Consider the following 18,867-nt stretch of genomic DNA (forward strand, 5'->3'; position numbering starts at 1 on the left):
GGAAATGTTTCTATTACTCATTGAATTTGATAAATGTTTAGTCCGTCTCTTAATTTGTCGTTTATAAATTTTCTCCTCTCATTTTCATAATAGGAACATAAAAAGAGATAGTGGAATTAGTCACCAATATCGCCATTGTTGCAAAATTGATATGTAAGATTTTATTTAACACGTGTGTAAAGAGGTGTTAAGAACAAGTTGGTTAATCCATATATATGATAAATCACAATCATCTTAAGTTGATTTAATGTATTTATGCTATGCCATGTTATGGCCGTGTTTCCTAAATGCAAAATTGTACAAGACTGCTGACAGTTTCTCTTGTTGCCCTGATATTTAATTTGACCAGTAATTGATCATGCGAATTTTAATGCAAATGTCCAAAGGGTATCTACCGACTCAGCATATAGCATGTGATCTAGTGTAGAATTCTTTGAATGCAACAGCATCTGACAAAATTTCAAATGTACTCTTTCTATTATGGAGTTGTTTCTCGCAGCCCATATTTCACATGCATAAAGCTGTATGGATTGAATCACTTTATCAAATAAATCAAGTTGGCATTCGATAGAAAGATAATGAATTCTTCCTTTTCTGAGAATATCATACATGTCGCGACTTGCTTTAACTGCGTTTGCCTTTTTTGTCTTTACAAAACTGCCTGTTCTTGAAAATAGAACATCTAAGTAAGTAAATTCGTTAACTAAATCTAGAGGCAAATCATCTTACTTAAAGTTTAAATCATTTTGCAATCTCCCCTTTGAGAAAACAACAACCTAAAAGGCTTACTCTTATTAACATTGACTTTTAACTTCTAAAGTTTACATTAGTCGTATAGTGCATATAACTGAAGTTGCAAATCAGATACATTTTCAGATATCAGAACGGTGTCATCTGCATATAGAATGAAGTTTTAGAAAAATGTTCTTTTCGTTTTCAATTTTATTAGATAATGAACTGAGACTAGCAACATTTCTCCAAATCATTCACATATAACGAAAATAATGCGGGTGATAGATTTTCACCTTGTCTGATTCCTACGCTACAATTAAAAAAGGTGTCTTCAACCTATGCCAACATTTTATAATATCATAATCAAGGAATGCCAACAAACAAAATACAATAGGCCTTTATTTAACAATTAATTTATGGCTTAATTACAGGTGATTTTCAGGTAATAAAAAATTTTAAAAAATCATTTTATTTCAAGGATGAATTTTAATTAAAATATAAAAAAGTTTGTTAAATCAGAGACTTTAAAAAATAAATATATGAATAAAGTTTGATAAGTTAATGAAGAAATAAAATAAAATCTTATCAAATGTAAATTATATTAAATAAAGAAATATAAATCTAGAAATTAAGGGTAATCATGATAATATTCCTTTCATGATAGTTACAGGTGTAAATAGAAACGTAAACAAACCCACTGACACTACTCAATATGAACAGTGTACCGATTATTTGAACTTTACATCTATAAACAATAATAGTCAACTGGACACATACAATTTATCACAATACAGTCCATTTCCTAACAATATGTTCCCGATGCAAAGCCAGCAATTTTGTTCCACTCCAAATAACGGAATGATGACCCCCACAATGTCCATGCCTATGCCTATGCAACATGTATCACCGCCAGTTCAGCCCCCTCAATCAAACTTTCAAAGCAAACCCCTTGGGTAGATGAACTTCTTCGGAGAATGGACACTTTTGAAACGAAATTGAATAAGTCGACGCAATAGTCACAAAATTAAATGAAAAGGTTTCAAGACTTGAAAAAAAACACGGAAAAATTAGACCAGATTGAGCGTAGTACACAATTAATGAGTGACGAGTTTGAAGCCCAGAAAAATTCAATTGCCGATTTTAAACGCGATATTGACAAGCTCACAAAACAGTTTAAAGGTATGGATTCTGAATTTGAGGGGAAAATGAAGGAAACGGTAAATGAATTAAAAAGGGATAATGACAAACTTAAAGAAGAACTCATTAATGTCAACATGAATTCAATGAGAAATAACTTACTCTTTTATAACCTTCCTGAAACACATGATGAAAACTGTGAAAATGTAGTAACTGCGTTCTGCGGCGAAATGTTAAAAATTGAAGAACCAGAAACAAAAATTAAAATATCCGAATCATATCGCCTTGGTAAAGCTGGTGACAATATTAGACCTATTTTAGTGAAATTTCATTCTCCTGACATCCGCGATTTAGTGAAAAAGAATGCCAAAGAACTGAAGGGAACAAACTTTGGTATCTCTGAACAGCTTCCCATTGAAATACAAAAGCGCAGACGTGAAAAGCTACCTTTGCTCAAGCAACTGAGAGACAGGGAAATAAAAGCTTACTTTGTGAGGGACAAAATTTATGTCGAAGGTAATGAGTATACAGAATAGGGTGTGTGCAGGGACCAATCTATTAACTTGAAATGTTTATCATGGAATACACATGGACTGCTATCTATTTATGAAGACAATAATTTTTTGAATTTAGTAAACAATTTTGATATCTTATTTTTGAGTGAAACATGGTTGAAAAATACCAATGAAACTGATAATGAGGTTGATGGTGATGTTCAAATAAAAATTGAAGGTTTTGAAAAACTTGTAATTTTAAATAGAGATTTTAATTTTGGTACTAGAAACGAGGGTGGCATTGCCATATTTTGTAGGGATTTTTTAGTAGAGGGTATTAAGGTTGAAAAACAAATGAAGTGTGGTATTGTTGTTGTTAGATTTTGTCGTGACTTTTTCCATTTAGATAAAGGTATTATTATATGTTTTTCATACATTCCCCATGAGCGCTCAAATTATTATGAAATCTCCAATATAGACTTTCACGATACTATCGAAAAAATTGTTTTAGAGTATAGTGATATTAACTCAGTTTTTGTTTGTGGTGACCTGAATAGTCGAGTTGGAAATGTTAGTGATATATTAGCGAATGACAATCTAGACAGATTCGTTCCAAGTGCAGAACATTTGGAAAACCCCATAATCCCGAAGCGAAAATCGTTAGACAATATTAAAAATGCATTCGGTCGTAAACTTATACAGATGTGTTATAATACTGGGCTTACGATAGCTAACGGTAGACTAGGAAATGACACGACCGGAAGGTTTACATTTTGTTCAAACCGAGGTAGAAGCGTAAATGACTATCTGTTATTATCACCAGAAAACTACCATCTTATTTCGTACTTCGATGTTTTAGATTTTTCAGAACTATCTGACCACGCACCGTTAAGTTTTGAGTTTGATTTTGATAATGTACAGCCTAGAAATGTGACACCAACTGTACGTAAACATTTGAAATGGGATGTCAATAAAACTCATGTGTTTGTTGAGAGAATTCAGACGCAAATAGATTCTTTGTATGAATTAGTAGATAATATTTCAAACATAGACGAAATGAATAATGCTGTGAAGGAAATTACTGAAATATTGTATGATAATGCATTCAAAGTCTTTGGTCGATCAATTCTGATTCGTGATAATTGTGTTACAGATAGACCGGACAATGACTGGTTTGATGCTGCGTGTAAGACAGCTCGTCAAAAATTTAACACCGTGCGCAATTTCTATTTTCGCCATCCATCCGATATAAACAGACAATCGTACATAAAAGAACGGAATAATTACAACAGGACGAAACGAAAAGCAAAAATAAACTTCAAACGACGGAAAGGAAAAGAACTGTGTAATTTAGCGAAAACCGAACCGAAAAAATTTTGGTCAGCCGTTCGAAACTACAAGAAAAGTACAAGTTCTAAAGTTGACAATGAAGCAATGTTCAATCATTTTGAGTCAAAATTAGGGGACTACCCGCCGAATTTGTGTGAGGAAGTTTTAGATTTAATAAACAATACCAATTTCGATGACATTAATATAAATGACTTAGACACTGAAATCACTGAAGAAGAAATTTTACGAACAATAAAAAAACTCAAGTTGGGTAAAAGTGCTGGTAATGACGGTATAATTAGTGAAATGCTAACTTCGTGTCAAAATTTATTAACACCAGTGTTGAAAAAACTATTTAACTTTATTTTTACATCCGGGATATATCCAAATCATTGGACAGAGTGTCTTGTAATCGCAGTTCCTAAGTCCGGTGACTTGTCAAATCCAAACAATTACCGTCCGATAGTATTGGTCAGCGTGCTATCTAAACTTTTCACTTCTATATTGACAAATCGTTTATTATTATGGGCTGAAGAAGAGGAAAAATTAATTGACAATCAGTTCGGCTTTAGACCCGGGCGATCTACAACCGATGCTATATTTGTGCTTCATGGGATTATATGTCATACGCTTCAAAACAAGGGAAAACTTTATAACGCTTTCGTTGATTTCCGCAAGGCGTTTGACAAGCTGGATAGACGAATTTTGATATATAAACTCTTAAAAGGTGGAATTAGTTCAAAATTTATATCAATTGTGAAGTCCGTGTACTCATCAATCAAAATGCGATTGAGATCTGGTGATACTTTATCCGATTCATTTAATAATCTGATAGGAGTTAAACCTTTATCCCCTCTTCTTTTCCTGTTCTTTATAAATGACCTGATCGAGGATATTAACTTAAACAATCAAACTGATGTCGTAAATATCAACAGCTTTTTGATGTATTTGATTCTGTTTGCGGATGACACAGTACTTTTTGGAAAATCACCAGAAATTTTGCAGGAACTTTTAGATAAACTACTGATTTACTGTAATAAATGGAGTATCGAAGTTAATACTGATAAAACGAAAATAGTAGTGTTTCGGAATGGATGGCAACCGATTGACAATAGTTTTTTCTACAATGATAACGAAATTGAAATTGTGGATTCTTATGTATATCTAGGAATGTTGTTACATAAAAATGGGAAGTTTCAACATACACAAAAACGACTGTGTCAACAAGGATCGAGAGCGTTATCCGCAATGTGTAATTCAATCAAAGATTTATATTTGACTAAAAAGAAACAAGTAGAACTATTTGATATTATGGTGTCATCTGTTTTGTGTTACGCTTCGGAGATATGGGGTTTCCATCGTGGAAATGATATTGAAATATTACATAATAAGTTTTGCCGTCGTATCTTAAAAGTAGGTAGAACCACACCAAACTGTTTTCTTTACGGGGAACTAGGTCACCTTCCAATGTATATAATTAGACAATTTAGAGTTATGAAGTATTGGTCTAACATTCTAAAAAAGAAACAACCTATTGTATTTGACATTTATAATGTATTGTTAGAAGATGCCAACAATGGCAAGGTAAACTGGGTTTCAAGAGTTCGTGATTTGTTGTCTAATTTGGGCTTAAATTATATCTGGTATCAACAATTTGATGTAAATTTTGATATACCTATAGACACTATTATTGCTAGAATTTGGGATAACTTTATACAAGACTGGTATGCATCTATAGAGAATTGTGAAAAGCTTATTATATACAAGGACTTAAAGCTAGAATTTGGTTTTGAGGATTATTTAGATGTTAGTTTTAACTCACATTTTTTGACAAGATTGAGAAGTGGTACACTGAAGTTGAACATTGAAACTGGGCGATATATTGATACTGATAGGCACATGCGTATCTGTAAATGTTGTACCATGAATTGTGTCGAAAATGAGTACCATTTTTTACTGGTTTGTCCTGCTTATAGAATTTTTCGTACTCATAACTTACCAAAATATTATTGTTCCTGGCCAAATACAACAAAGCTTAAAACACTGTTGAAATCAATATCTGTTACTGTCATAAGGAACTTATGTAATTTTATCAAATCTTCTTGGTCAACTAGGTCACATATTGTTTCATAATTATACTTAATTGTGTATTGTTCTCTGCAATTTGTCATTATGTCACATTGTAATGTATGTTTATGTTGCTATAGCATAATTATGCTTTTTTGCAATATATTATTCATTCATTCATATCGATAGTTGATGTTTAAGCCTTTTTTTTGTTTTTTCTATATTTTATGGTGGCCCATCCATGCTTGGGATGACGTTTTTAGCTATTTAAGCTTTTAATTTAATTGCATATTAATTTTAATACTAATTATTTCCTTATTAATCTTAATAATGGTGAACATACCAAGCCATCTTAATGTGTTAGCAAGACATCCGCACCCAAATGTATACGACCTGATTACTATACTCAAACAACAACAAGCAGCAACAGAAATACGACTCATACAGAATGCAACAGGTGGTAAGCGTGTACTCAGAAAATGCAAGTACATTGAAATAGACAACCGACTCAGCAACTTGAAAGTAAGACTCCAGAATGGTGAACTCACTACTACTCACTACGTCGATGCCGCCTCAGATTTGTTACACTTACAGTGATCTATGAACATTATTTTTGAATGTTGACATTGTATTAATTCAGTGCTGGTATTTGTTCATGTTTACTTCCATCACTATACGTTGATGAACTTATGATGAATTGTCTGTTTGTTGAATATTTATTATGATGAAAAAAAATAATAAAATTTATGTTGGATATTATTGTTTTTTTTTAATCAAAAATATACGGAGCCTTAAAATGGATATGCAACAAACTGTCAACACAATCATTACAAACTATTGTACATGTACAAATAAAATTGGTACCAAAATAAAATGGAAGTAAATGTACAAAATTTACCAAAATAAAATAAAAGTTAATCAACAACAAAAAAAATCACCAAAATCATACAAAAAACAGCATATAAAATAATTACAAGTTGAAATAAATTTGATACATAATTATAATTTGACAGGTAAACCAATTACAAATAATTAGTTTATACAAGACAACTATGTTTACATAATATTCAACCTACGCCAACACACTTTTTTACCTTTATTTATATTTTTTTTCAAAATGTTGGCATAGGTTGAATGAACCTTAAAAAAGTATGCCTCTCTATCGAATATACGTGATTTACTGACTGTCGAAACAATCAAAAACGGTCACGTGGGAGCTTATAACTTATATAATTGTAAGTCATGTCGTTTTTAACATTGCTGCAAGGACGACACAAGATTACTGTCAAAAATACCCATCTTAGAAGGCGGAAATGAAATAAGTTGATATGTATATAATGAATATTCTTTTTCTTGTTTCCAGTGATAAACAAATCTCATTAACCATGCATTATTTGTTACGTATGTAGATCGGTCTTTGGCAAAGGTTTACTTCGATTTTTTTCGCACTCTTTTATTACAAACAAAATGTTTTCAAATACTAATGTCACGTTCAAATTATTTCTCCACCTCCTCACGTTTTACGTGCAAAAATTTTAGTGGGAATAAAGTAATTTAGTTAACAAAAGAATAACTTTTTGAGGTAAATAAAAGAAAAAAGAATAGAAGGATTTTGTTGTTGTCTATAAAATCTGGTCTGACACTAATCATACTGCTTCATATCGGCGTGTATCTGAAGACCCAACCAAAGACAGGAAAAATCTACTGAAAAAAGACGTCTTGTTACTTTGCAGGTTCTTTCAATATTTTTTTTTTTTTTTTTTTTTTTTTTTTTTGCATTTATGTTCTTCAGTTTTTTATAAGTATAAGTACTGATGGTAGAGACTGCCACACGCAAAGGAACTTAATTTTTTTTTAAAAGTGGGTAAAAGAGCAGTTAGTCTCTGTTTTACCACCCTAAGGACAATACGTCCTACCATAGTGTTTAAGAGGAAGGAACAAAACCGCCCTCAATCAATCGAAAAGCTCACATAATCAACTTGCTAGTAAATTCTAATATAATTGTATATGACCGAAATATGAGACATCATGAACTTTACAATTTAATTAAACTTTACCCCCTATTTATAAAGTGGACGCGTTTTTGAAAAGAAATTGTCACGTAGTTTAAATGTTGCCACCATATCACTGTGAACTAATAAAAAATCGAAATGCTTTCTCTCAAGTTAATAAGTCATTTGTCAATATACGTGCATGCCTCATTTTTTACTACTATTATTGTTGATGCTTTGTATGTAAATGTCCATTTTTCAGTTAACAAGTGTAATGATTTTTATTTGCTCAAAGAAGAAACGGGGATACGACACAAGTTTTTCTAACTTACGCGGTCTTCTCCCTTTTAATACAATTTGTCACAACAATTCCAATATGAAAACAGAAGCGTTACCATATTTTTAACATATATTACGTAAAACATTTTTCTTCATATTTTCCAACATGTTATGATTATCAATTTAGATCGATGAACGGAATTGATATAATAGCAGTCACCAGAGCCTATATTTGTCAAGCCTGTTGGCATCTGCAACTACAGGTATCTCTTACACCGCCGCAGGAAAATAGTTCCACTGGCATACCCCGTTAAGGTTCAAATGCAAACACTTATGCCGCCTCTAAAAGTTATTTCTAAAATGTCAAAGTTAATTCCATTTTATTTGCGCCAATAAACAAGTTTAACTCTGAACTATTTATGCTTAATAATTTGGTTGGAATTAACAACGTTTCAATTGAAAGTAGTTGACCTTTTACCTCTTATCATTACCCGTTGTTCATTTCTATGCATTTACCCGAATGAACTATGCGTCACTTCGATATCCAAGTTGTTAGACACATAATCGACCATTTGATGTTCAGCTAGGAAAGAAAACCCTATGAGATTATAATTAGTCATCAATCCTAGAGAGAAAAAATATAAAGGGGGATGCTTAGTACCAATCGAAAGAGCTTTCTTCACATTTCATGCTGGTAAGGTCCAAATAAGGGACAAAAAAGGGCAGTGATTCCGATTAAGAAAGAGGTTCCAGTCTCTTTTTTGCTTATTTTTGGCAAACTTCTACACAAACTTATAAAGAACCCCCGAAATCGTCATGATGTGCTTATCATTTATAAAGATCGAGCCTGAATTTACATTATACCGTTATGCTGAAAGAATACCTTCTTTTATCTACGGCCAAAGAAGACATTTTTATCCCATGCAATAGCAATAGGCTACAAATCGTATTAATAAGTCATTTTCAGTCATGCAAAAAAAACTATTGTACATGGTAATACTGGTTCCTCTTTGGTGTATGTTTTACATGGGAATACTGGTTCCTCTTTATCCTCTTTGGTGTATGTTTTACATGGGAATACTGGTTCCTCTTTATCCTCTTTGGTGTATGTTTTACATGGGAATACTGGTTCCTCTTTATCCTCTTTGGTGTATGTTTTACATGGGAATACTGGTTCCTCTTTATCCTCTTTGGTGTATGTTTTAAGAAACACATCTTCAATCAAAAGCAATTTGTTATTTTATAAGACATGCATTTGAATAATAATCAGTATCAAAATATCAAATAATTATTGCAAAGTTATAATAAATTTCTTGTAATTTTATTATTTTTTTTTTTTTGTGGTTATTAATCATCACAAAGCAACTTTTAAGCATCGTAAAGCATGCTGTAAAAGGCCCCAAAAATAAACGATGTGAAATTATTCATACAAGACGAAAATCGACCTGATCAAATGAAAAATCGTTAGACGAATAACAATGAACATAAAAAACAACGACAACCATTGGACTTTAGATTTCTGGCTAGGGACATGCACATGAAGTATGTTTAACATATTTGTGAGCGCTCAACCCACTCACTAACCTGGTACAGGTTACAGACCACCAATTCAACCAATGAGCATTTGGAACGTAGGCAAAAATAGTCCTACGCAGAAATTACCCCTGTTCCTCATAGTGCTGTGAAAAAAGTTCTCATCTCATTTAAAAAATTGAAACAGTTTCTGAAAGGAAAAACATTTCTGTACATTTTATAGGTGCATTTTGCTTCTTGTGATGTGAAGCCTAATCTCCATAATGATTTCTAAATATACCCCTATCTTGTGAAAACACTCGGATTTCCCATGCTATTTATAGACACTTCACTTCCGGTGACCAGTACTGCACTGCAAGTCTGCTAACCCCACATGCTATTCTGAGGATTGTGAGCTGACATATGTAGAATCATGCTGATATATAGTCCTCTGCAGGTTAAAGTTAAGGTAAAGTCCAGAGAAGCCATTGAATATTGTGAAATTAGCATAGAAGCCTATGGGAAGTGGAATTAGTGGTTTTTAGCCTACAGTGGTGGGAAAATACATCAATAAATACGGACCTTAAAAATATCTCTCGAATTTGGATTTAACACTTAGATAGAGATGGATACAGAATACAAAGGCCTTAACAAATAGGACAAAAGACAACAATTTATACCTACCTCGAAAAAGGAGAAGTCGCTGTTTCTGTAAGCTAGTTCAAAATCCAAAGCAACTGATAAGCACACCTAGCTTTCTCAGACAAAATATCAATAAAAACACGTCCAACAGGGCTTAGTGAAAACATATCATAAAATGTCTAAGGAAAACAAGGTTATCGTGTCAACATAAAAAGTATAATATGCTGAAAAAGTACCTTTTAATATTCATGGCCACAGAAGACATTCTTATCCCATATCCCTCTGAATGAAAACCAAAAACAAAACTAAACAAATAAACAACTAAACAAACAAACAATCAAACAAACAAACAGTCAAATAAACAAAACAAAACAAAACAAAAAATAACACAGAATTAGACGAATTAGATGAAACTTAGAACAAGTAGGTTAAAACCAAATTGTGTAACTTGACAGACAGTTTCGATATGAATTCACTAACCTGAATTCCGACTTGAAAATTTTGAAACTTGAAAAGGCCAACTGGTAGTTTGTTGTTCAAATATGCACGAAGGTTTATGTTGATTCATCTAGCTGTCCCATGTAAACCGGCAACGAAACTGAATATCACGTAAACTGACGCAATGCTATGATGTCACGTGATTTTCGTGTGGTATTTTAAAGAAAAATTGAAAGTCATTCGTAATCAAAATGGCGAATTTAAATCATAGAGTTCTATGCTTACAATTCACAACAGCAAGTTTGTGTTAAGATATGTTTGAAGCCGATCTCGGTTCTTTCGTTTTATTTTATCCCTATTTTTGTAATTTAACGATCATTCGAGGCGTAAAAACTATAACAATCGATATAAATTAATTCAGTACATGAGTACTTTGATATATATGTTTTACGTTCTAACAATTACTACAAGTTGAAACTTGTCTTGAAAAAGTAATTTAAAGGTGACTTGCACGTCCCAAATCATAACAATGCACTACACAAAGTAAATCTATTCAATCGTTGCGAAAATTCTACTACTACCAGGGGGTGGGGGCTTGCTTGAACTGAAGAACTGAAAATAGCAGATCAACTGCTTTATTTACCATACTCAGTAAAGGAATTTACTACCTCATTTGTTCAAGTTGACTTTTCTTAATGTATGGTTAATTATCATTTCATAGTAATAATTGATTGAATTGATATACAATGACAGAACGATGTCATCTGCGGATTTATAACTAATTTGGTAAATATTAATCTCGAATTTCTTTGTTCCTGTCATGCACAAAAAGGCAACAAAAAAGAAATAATGGAATTCATTTCCAATTCCCTGCGCGCAAAGATGACATGTTCTTTTATCTTTTGGTATCTTAGACCATCTACCTGTTTCAAACGGTATTTTTGAGTTGAAACATATCAGTTTGGTGCATTTCACCCATTTTAAGTTTTAACAAGTGTGATTCTAACTTAAGTTTTTTAATTCAAAATAAAATTCGCCTTTTGAAGAGCATTTGAGAACCATGAATGAATTGATCTTTTAACTGTCGATCAACAAGAGTTTTCTACGGAGCCCTGATAGGGACATACAAAGAAAAAACTAATATTTTGTGCGCACATTTGTGCATTTACTGATTTGGATTAAAAGGAATTGTATAGAATTGGATGTGACAGAGATATAAATTCAAGCTCTAAAAAATCGAGGAAAAAAACATCCCTGCAAAGTGATTCATTTGGATAATGTTATGATTAAGTTATCCCTCTTTGTATCGAATTAGCTGTTTCTGGCGAGTGGCAAACGAAATATTATAAGCCTTATCCAATTTATAATTGTTGGCTCAGCATATGGCACGGACCGTTTCATTATGAGACCGGGGTGGATATTTGTAGAAAAAAAATGTCCTGATTTTTGTCCAAAAATAATTTGTTCCGTGCTAAGACAGCCGGTGGTTCCCATCTTCGTGGTTTTGTCTTTCCACATATCTTGTTCGATCAGTCTGGCGATGTTTAAAAGTGGTATAAAACAAAAACATATTGAACACGTTGTCTTTACCATTAAAATTTGTGGACTATGATGAACTTAAACTACATGTACATGTATTTATCAAAATATTGTATTTCATAAAAGACCAAATGAATTAATTGAAAGTTGTTAAAGACAGTCGTTTGAACAAAACAATAATAATTCCAAGTTAGAATGAGTTAAATAAAGCTAATATTGATAATAAAGAATGTTCCTTTCTTCATCTTAGTATTTATATCGATAATAGTAAACTAAATACTGAAATTTACGATTTTTCGTTTCCTATTGTCAATTGTCCGTTTTTGGATGTTGACGGCTCCTTGTCACCATTATATGATGTTTGCATATCCCAGTTGGTTCGATTTGCTCGTATTTGTAACAATCTTTCGGATTTTAACGAAAGGAAATTACTACATTAAGGTTTTCGATATCACAAGCTCATAAAAAAAACATTCACACATTTTTAACCGATATAAGGAACAGTGACTCATTCTCAAAGACAGATATACTTGTAATACGTTTATACGTGCGGACATCTCACACCCTTTGTACTACGGTAATATTTTACACAAAGCACGGAAAGCTCGATATTCACCTAAACAGTTAACTAAACCATCGTAAGGGATATAGTTATGACATTGTTGTCAAATCGTTAACTTTGATTTCGCTCATAGGGTCTTTGCACAGAGGAATTAAAAAAAAACTATATTTAAAAGCAGTTTTTCCCATGACATAGGTTGTGTCCTTATTGTACGACTACTTATGATGTACCGTGGTTCTCAACCCCTCATGGGAAGAATTGGGATTGATTTTACATACGATGGGGACATAACTTTATGTAGGTTTAAACAGATCTGGGGCTGACGTGTCACTTAACTGCTAGTAGTCCTTAGTTTTAGTACATTTGGGTAATTTATATTGAGTTTCTTTACTTCCGTTGTAACAAGGGACTCAGACCCTCTTGAACTGATTTGTAGGTGTGTATAATTGTTAGGTATTTTTTTCTACAGTGGCCAGATGTTTAAGGGGGGTTTGATCACGCCAAAGCACTTTAATCCCGCCGCATTTTTTGCGTCTGTCCCAAGTCAGGAATTTCTGGCCTCTGCATGTCTTGTTTCGTTCTCACCTTTAGTTTATTTATATGTTACTTTAGTATGTAGGGCAATTCATTCGCTGCGCCTGTGTATAATGATGTTTTGGAGCCAGCTGCAGCCTCCCCTGTGGTGTGAGGGATTCCTTGTCGTTCATTAATGACCAATGGATGGCCTTTGTTGTTGACTCTTCGACATATTCACCATACATATTCTCGTTATATTTAGATGAAAAATCTCAAAAATCTGTGTGAAATGTACGAATAAATATATGCAGTTCTTGTGTAAATTCGATATACTGGTGATGTATATAAGATCACTACTAAAAAGTATTCTTCTATTATCATTTAATCAGTTATCTTGAGCTCGTCAGACGTCAACAAACATTTTGATGAAAACACTGCCATGCGCATGACAGGAGTATCACATTTCAACATGCATGTATTGTGCCAATTAAGAAAACATGTAATTGGAAAGTTATACTCACAAATTAGTATTCTGTCAATGCCTATATGCCTGAAAATTACATGGTCAAGTCTTGGAAAACAATAGGTTTCAGACGAGACGCATCTCGAAGAATTTACCTCCTGTGACAGAAATAATCTGTATGATCAGTATCTATAATCGCTCTTTCGTTCATCCTCCTACTTATCTGGTTTTATACCGGCTTAGAAACGACGGGTCCAAATTATGCAAAATGACAGGTCATTGTTTCAGCAACGACAATTTCCTATTATTATAGTGTCTGGTGAGCAGCTAATGATACCAAAGGATTTGCCAGAAGTTAACGATCTGTAATAATTAAATTGACTCTTTTACCGGTACCCAAGGCTATACAAAACCCTTAAAAACAAGAAGCTTTCGACAAGCTGCACGGCGCATAAAAACATTATGGATACAAAATATTGCACTTGAGTACATTGCGATATATTTTGTTATAAAACTGACATAGTAGTGTAAATTTCTATTTATTTTTTATAAAATTGGCTAAAATAGTATTTGAAGTCAAAATTTACACTTAAATCTATAACACAATAATAAAATGTATAAATAAATACATAAAGCTTAAATATCGGATAAAATGTACAAAGACAATAAGACTGTGCATATTCTCAGGAAAACTAATAGTTTAAACTATATGTTGTGCAAATAATATGCAGATTTTTTTTCCTGTGATGGTGGTTTAAACCATTTATTGTGCACATTAAGTGCAGATTTTTTTTCCTGTAATGGATGTTTAAACTATAGTTAGTTGTGCACATTTAGTTCATTTTTTTCATTTGATGGTGGTTTCAACTATCGGTTGTGCACATTACGTACATATTTTTTTCCTGTAATGGTGGTTGGAACTATTAGTTGTTTGTTCCTGGTGGTCGTTAAAACTATTAGTCATATTTTCCCCCGTGATTGTGGTTTAAACTATAATCGGTTGTGCACATTTAATTAAGATTTTTTCCTATGATGGTGATTTAAACTATTGTTTGTGTATATTAAAATCAGATTTTTTTTCCTTGGTGGTGGTTTAAACCGTTTCATTGTGCCGTTTTCATAGTGTAAAATTTTAAAGTTTGATTCTGTATCCTAAGGCTATCCTCAAATAAGGTAAATGTAGCTTAAAATTAAAACAAGACAAAGGGATGCCCCGCACTCCATTTTAACATATCTACCCCATGTTTTGGTTGTCAAAATTCATTGAGAAGATTTTGTGTCTGAGAGACACATTTGATGCCCCCACATGTATTTTACGACATACCGGTATATAAAAGTCAATTTATACCTACTAGGTAAGATTTAATTCTTTAGTATGACGACAATTTTATGATCAGACAAAATGACTAAGTCCAACTATCCATAATAATGTAAAAATACTGATAGAAATGAAAACTCTGATAATGTGCACATCTTCCATTCATATATAATCATTCTGCAAAGTATCAACTTCGTACCTAAATGCTGTAGGAGGAGTAAAGTGGAATAGTTATATACTATTGTTATTTTTAGTTACAGTGGTCATGTTATTGATCCTTTCAAAACTTAAACAATCAATTTGTGCAGGATACCCTAAGGAACAGTTATGCCAATCTAATAAATTTTAGTTGCATGGTTTCAGAGAAGAAGCTTTTCAATGTTGTACGCGTGTAAAACAAAAAAAAATTCTGTTTCAGGGGCCATAACTCCTACATCGGGTGACGAATCATGAAAAATTTGCATAGGTCCGTCTTCTGATGATGAACAATAATACTCTTTCAAAACTTTGCTAACTTCAACTGTTTTTGAGTTATTTGCAAAAAAACGTATTTTGACCCCCAAGTCTAAATAAAAAAAATAAAGCTTTTTGGTATAGAATGTTGTGGTATAACATCATAGACACCTTTCACTTGAGTAATAAATTTGAAATAGATGAAATTCTTCTTTAACCGCTTCCTAAGCAGTTCGGACCATAACCCCCAAATTAATACCAATCAATTCTTCAGTTGTTATTTTTATCCTGGCAGGGGAGGGGCGATTTGATGTTTGATAATATTTTTTCGTAAATGGGCAAAATTTTTATTTATATTTCAGCAGCAACCAAAATCAATAGGATAAACATAGAATCATTTTTTTCCAATGATGAGAAACAATTTTTTTCTCAAAAATTTGGGGAAATATTTTTCAGAAAAAGATCCCATCATCGCTGATAAAATGGCTGTGCTTTAGATATTTGGTTTCTTCGATTTTTTCACTTATAATGTAAAGTTAAGGGTGCTCTAGTATTCTCATAATTATTTTGACTAAACTTGCGAAAAGGCGTGTTCTAGTTACTGAAGAAAATCTCTAAGTGTACTAAAAGAGTACCTAACTTTCACTGTATTATTTAGTTACCCAATCTAAGTAAGGTCTACTAGAGGACTATGTAAATTCTTAAGAGTTTAATGTCTGGACAATAATTTAAAAGTAATCAATTCTTCAAAGAGGGTGTCTAGTTAATCGATTTATACTTTTAAGTTGCTCTTAAGATGATCTTAAGGCTAAAGAAAGTTTCTAGTTACTGGCCCCTGGTATTTTCTAATCAATGGTTGTAATCGCATGTTGTTTTACTGTTCACTGACAGTTTGTTATGTTTTTCTTGCAGTTTTATTTCATAAAAGTGTAGGTTGACAACTTATTGTTGACAATGGAATCAGAAGTATTTTTTTTTTTAAAGATTTTCATTCGAGTGCAATATTTCTAAACATCACTCTATCATAAATAGCACAGAATGTTCAATTTGGCACTGAGTGTCGTGGCAAAACATCACCAACAGACCATTTATATTAGTCTCTTTTGCCACAAGAATTAATGTACAGAAGTTTACAAAGAAATACCCCTTATATATTTTCCCTTGACTTGACATTTATACATGTAGGTTTGTATAACATATGTATAATAAATTTCCGCGGAAAATGAGCAGCCCAAAAATACTTACATACCATAGCGAAGAAATGTATTTATTCAAATCGAAGTCATTATGGAAAGATACTGGCTATTTTAGTGCATATTTATAAGTACCTTTCCTTTTACAAAATATATCCTAACATCCCTTTACACTTTGATATTCATTATTAAATGTTTGTATAAGTAAAGCAAAATATTTCACGTGCCAAAAACTTTTTTAACTGTGAATCCAATAAGCAAATAAAGCTGGCAGTTAAGTTGAAAAACAATATACGTTTAATCATGATTATAGCAGATTCTACTAATAGCTATCGCCTTGTGACATCGGAAGGAGAACTGATGACAAATCGAAATAAAATTCGTAAAAAGAATGACAAATTTAAAAATGTGAACAACTTGTAACGCCAAGAAAATGTTTAGATACGTTTGAAGTCGATGTTCCTCCATTTCGTTTATCTGATCACTATTATTTAAATGACATTCCTGAGGTGTAGAAATTACAATATTCGATCTAAATTGAATCATTACATGAGCTCAGTAACTAACAATCACGTGACAGGTAGCTAATCTCCCTAGCTTGGTTGAAAACGGTCTTGTGTTTTGATTAATCACCTCATTTTGTAAAATAATGTGTTTATGTAAGCAAGAAATTGACATTCTTTTTAACGCATTTAGAATGTATGTGAAGTGGTTCAATGCCTTTTAGAACTTCCTGCAAATGTTGACATATTGGTAAATGATCTTTTAATGGTTAAAATCCATTTACATAAAACAAGTTAAAACTGTTTCAACCAGTCTACAACATGCATTAAATAAATCGAATAATTTCTGACTCAGTAACATGTTATAATGTGTGACACCATGCATGCAGGAATGGCACTGACTGATTAAAAGCATACTATAAAACATGACCTGGTCTCGATTTTCCCCTTGCCTTGAATTTTGCCAGGCCTGGTCTCAATTTCGGCTTGGCCAGGCCAGAATATAGGAATGGCTTTGCCTGGAAATCTAAAAAGCCTAACTTGGCATGAACATTTTTATTGCATGAATGTTTTTTTTTTATGTAAAATTTGTTTTGCTTAAAAAATGACGGAACCTATTTTATAACATTTCTTCAATAAACTTGAAGTCATTGTTCAGTCCATGTGCAAAATTATAATATGTTTTGAAATATAAAGAATACAAATGTGTGGATGGATGACACTGTGTTCAGCTTCTTTCATTCGAGGAAGATCCACACTGTGTTCAGCTTCTTTCATTCGAGAAAGATCCAAACTTTGTTCTGCTTCTTTCCTTCTAGGAAGATCCAAACTGTGTTCAGCTTCTTTCATTCAAGAACGATCCAAACTGTGTTCAGCTACTTTCATTCGAGGAAGATCCACACTGTGTTCAACTTCTTTCAATCGAGGAAGATTCACACTGTGTTCAGCTATTTCCATTCGAGGATGATCCAAACTGTTTTCAGCTTCTTTCATTCGAGGAAGATCTAATTAATATTAACATACAAAATGTAGCTATCCCCATGATTTGTAAAAATAATCTAATTTTACACTTGTAAAGTTTATCAAATGGACCATACTAATCATATTTGTACCAAGTACAGTAAGACCAGCATTTTCAGAATTCATCATGGAAGATCTTAACATAGTAGGACATTTCTATCTTATATTTTACGTGTAGTCTTACAGAAAAATTGGAAGTTGAAACTTCATTTATTAATTTGTACAAGAAATGAATCTACAAAACTGAAAAAGGACCTAAAATATATAAACTACTGGGGAAATATGCAATATGGCAGATATCACTAGAGAAAGGTACTTTATTGTTCTGACAGAATTACAATGAATACAAACGGTCAAAACGTAAATAAGTTTTCATAAAAAAAAACAAGAATGACCCATACCCTCATGTAAAATGGACATTTTATTGGTGTATATATATAGATGTCACAGCAGTACGATTTCGAGTCCCGCGGAGGGAACGACAAAAAATTTGCATCGCAAATTTGAGAGTTCTAACATCGTTGGGAATTTTTCAGACCTTTCTATACGTTTATATATCTTCCCTGTATCAATTTGATCCGAAATATATATATATATATATATATTTCATTTTAGATAACCATGAGGTAACAGTGGTGTATAAAAATAATCAATCAGTCAGTGAAAATACAATGTAAAT

General features: G+C 32.5%; 1 protein-coding gene across 1 annotated transcript; it reads left to right on the plus strand.

Annotated features, from left to right (window-relative positions):
- The first annotated feature begins 1,829 nt into the window (after positions 1-1,829).
- LOC148621878 (uncharacterized) lies at positions 1,830-5,939 on the plus strand. Its single transcript, XM_088574098.1, has 2 exons — positions 1,830-2,385; positions 2,770-5,939. The coding sequence occupies exons 1-2, from the start codon at positions 1,830-1,832 to the stop codon at positions 5,823-5,825; spliced, it is 3,612 nt and encodes a 1,203-aa protein (XP_088430224.1). The 3' UTR covers positions 5,826-5,939.
- The last annotated feature ends 12,928 nt before the right edge of the window (positions 5,940-18,867 follow it).

The sequence above is a fragment of the Perna viridis genome, chromosome 3 (assembly GCF_037379345.1).
Source record: "Perna viridis isolate PV_CMFRI_1.1 ecotype Kerala chromosome 3, ASM3737934v1, whole genome shotgun sequence".
Classification (NCBI taxonomy): Eukaryota; Metazoa; Mollusca; class Bivalvia; order Mytilida; family Mytilidae; genus Perna; species Perna viridis.

Excerpts from the sequence above, each read along its gene's own strand:
- LOC148621878 (XM_088574098.1), top strand. The coding sequence starts at position 1,830 with ATGAGTGACGAGTTTGAAGCCCAGAAAAATTCAATTGCCGATTTTAAA. Across the intron at positions 2,386-2,769 it reads GGACAAAATTTATGTCGAAG|ATAAAGGTATTATTATATGT; the intron begins GTAATGAGTATA and ends TTTTCCATTTAG.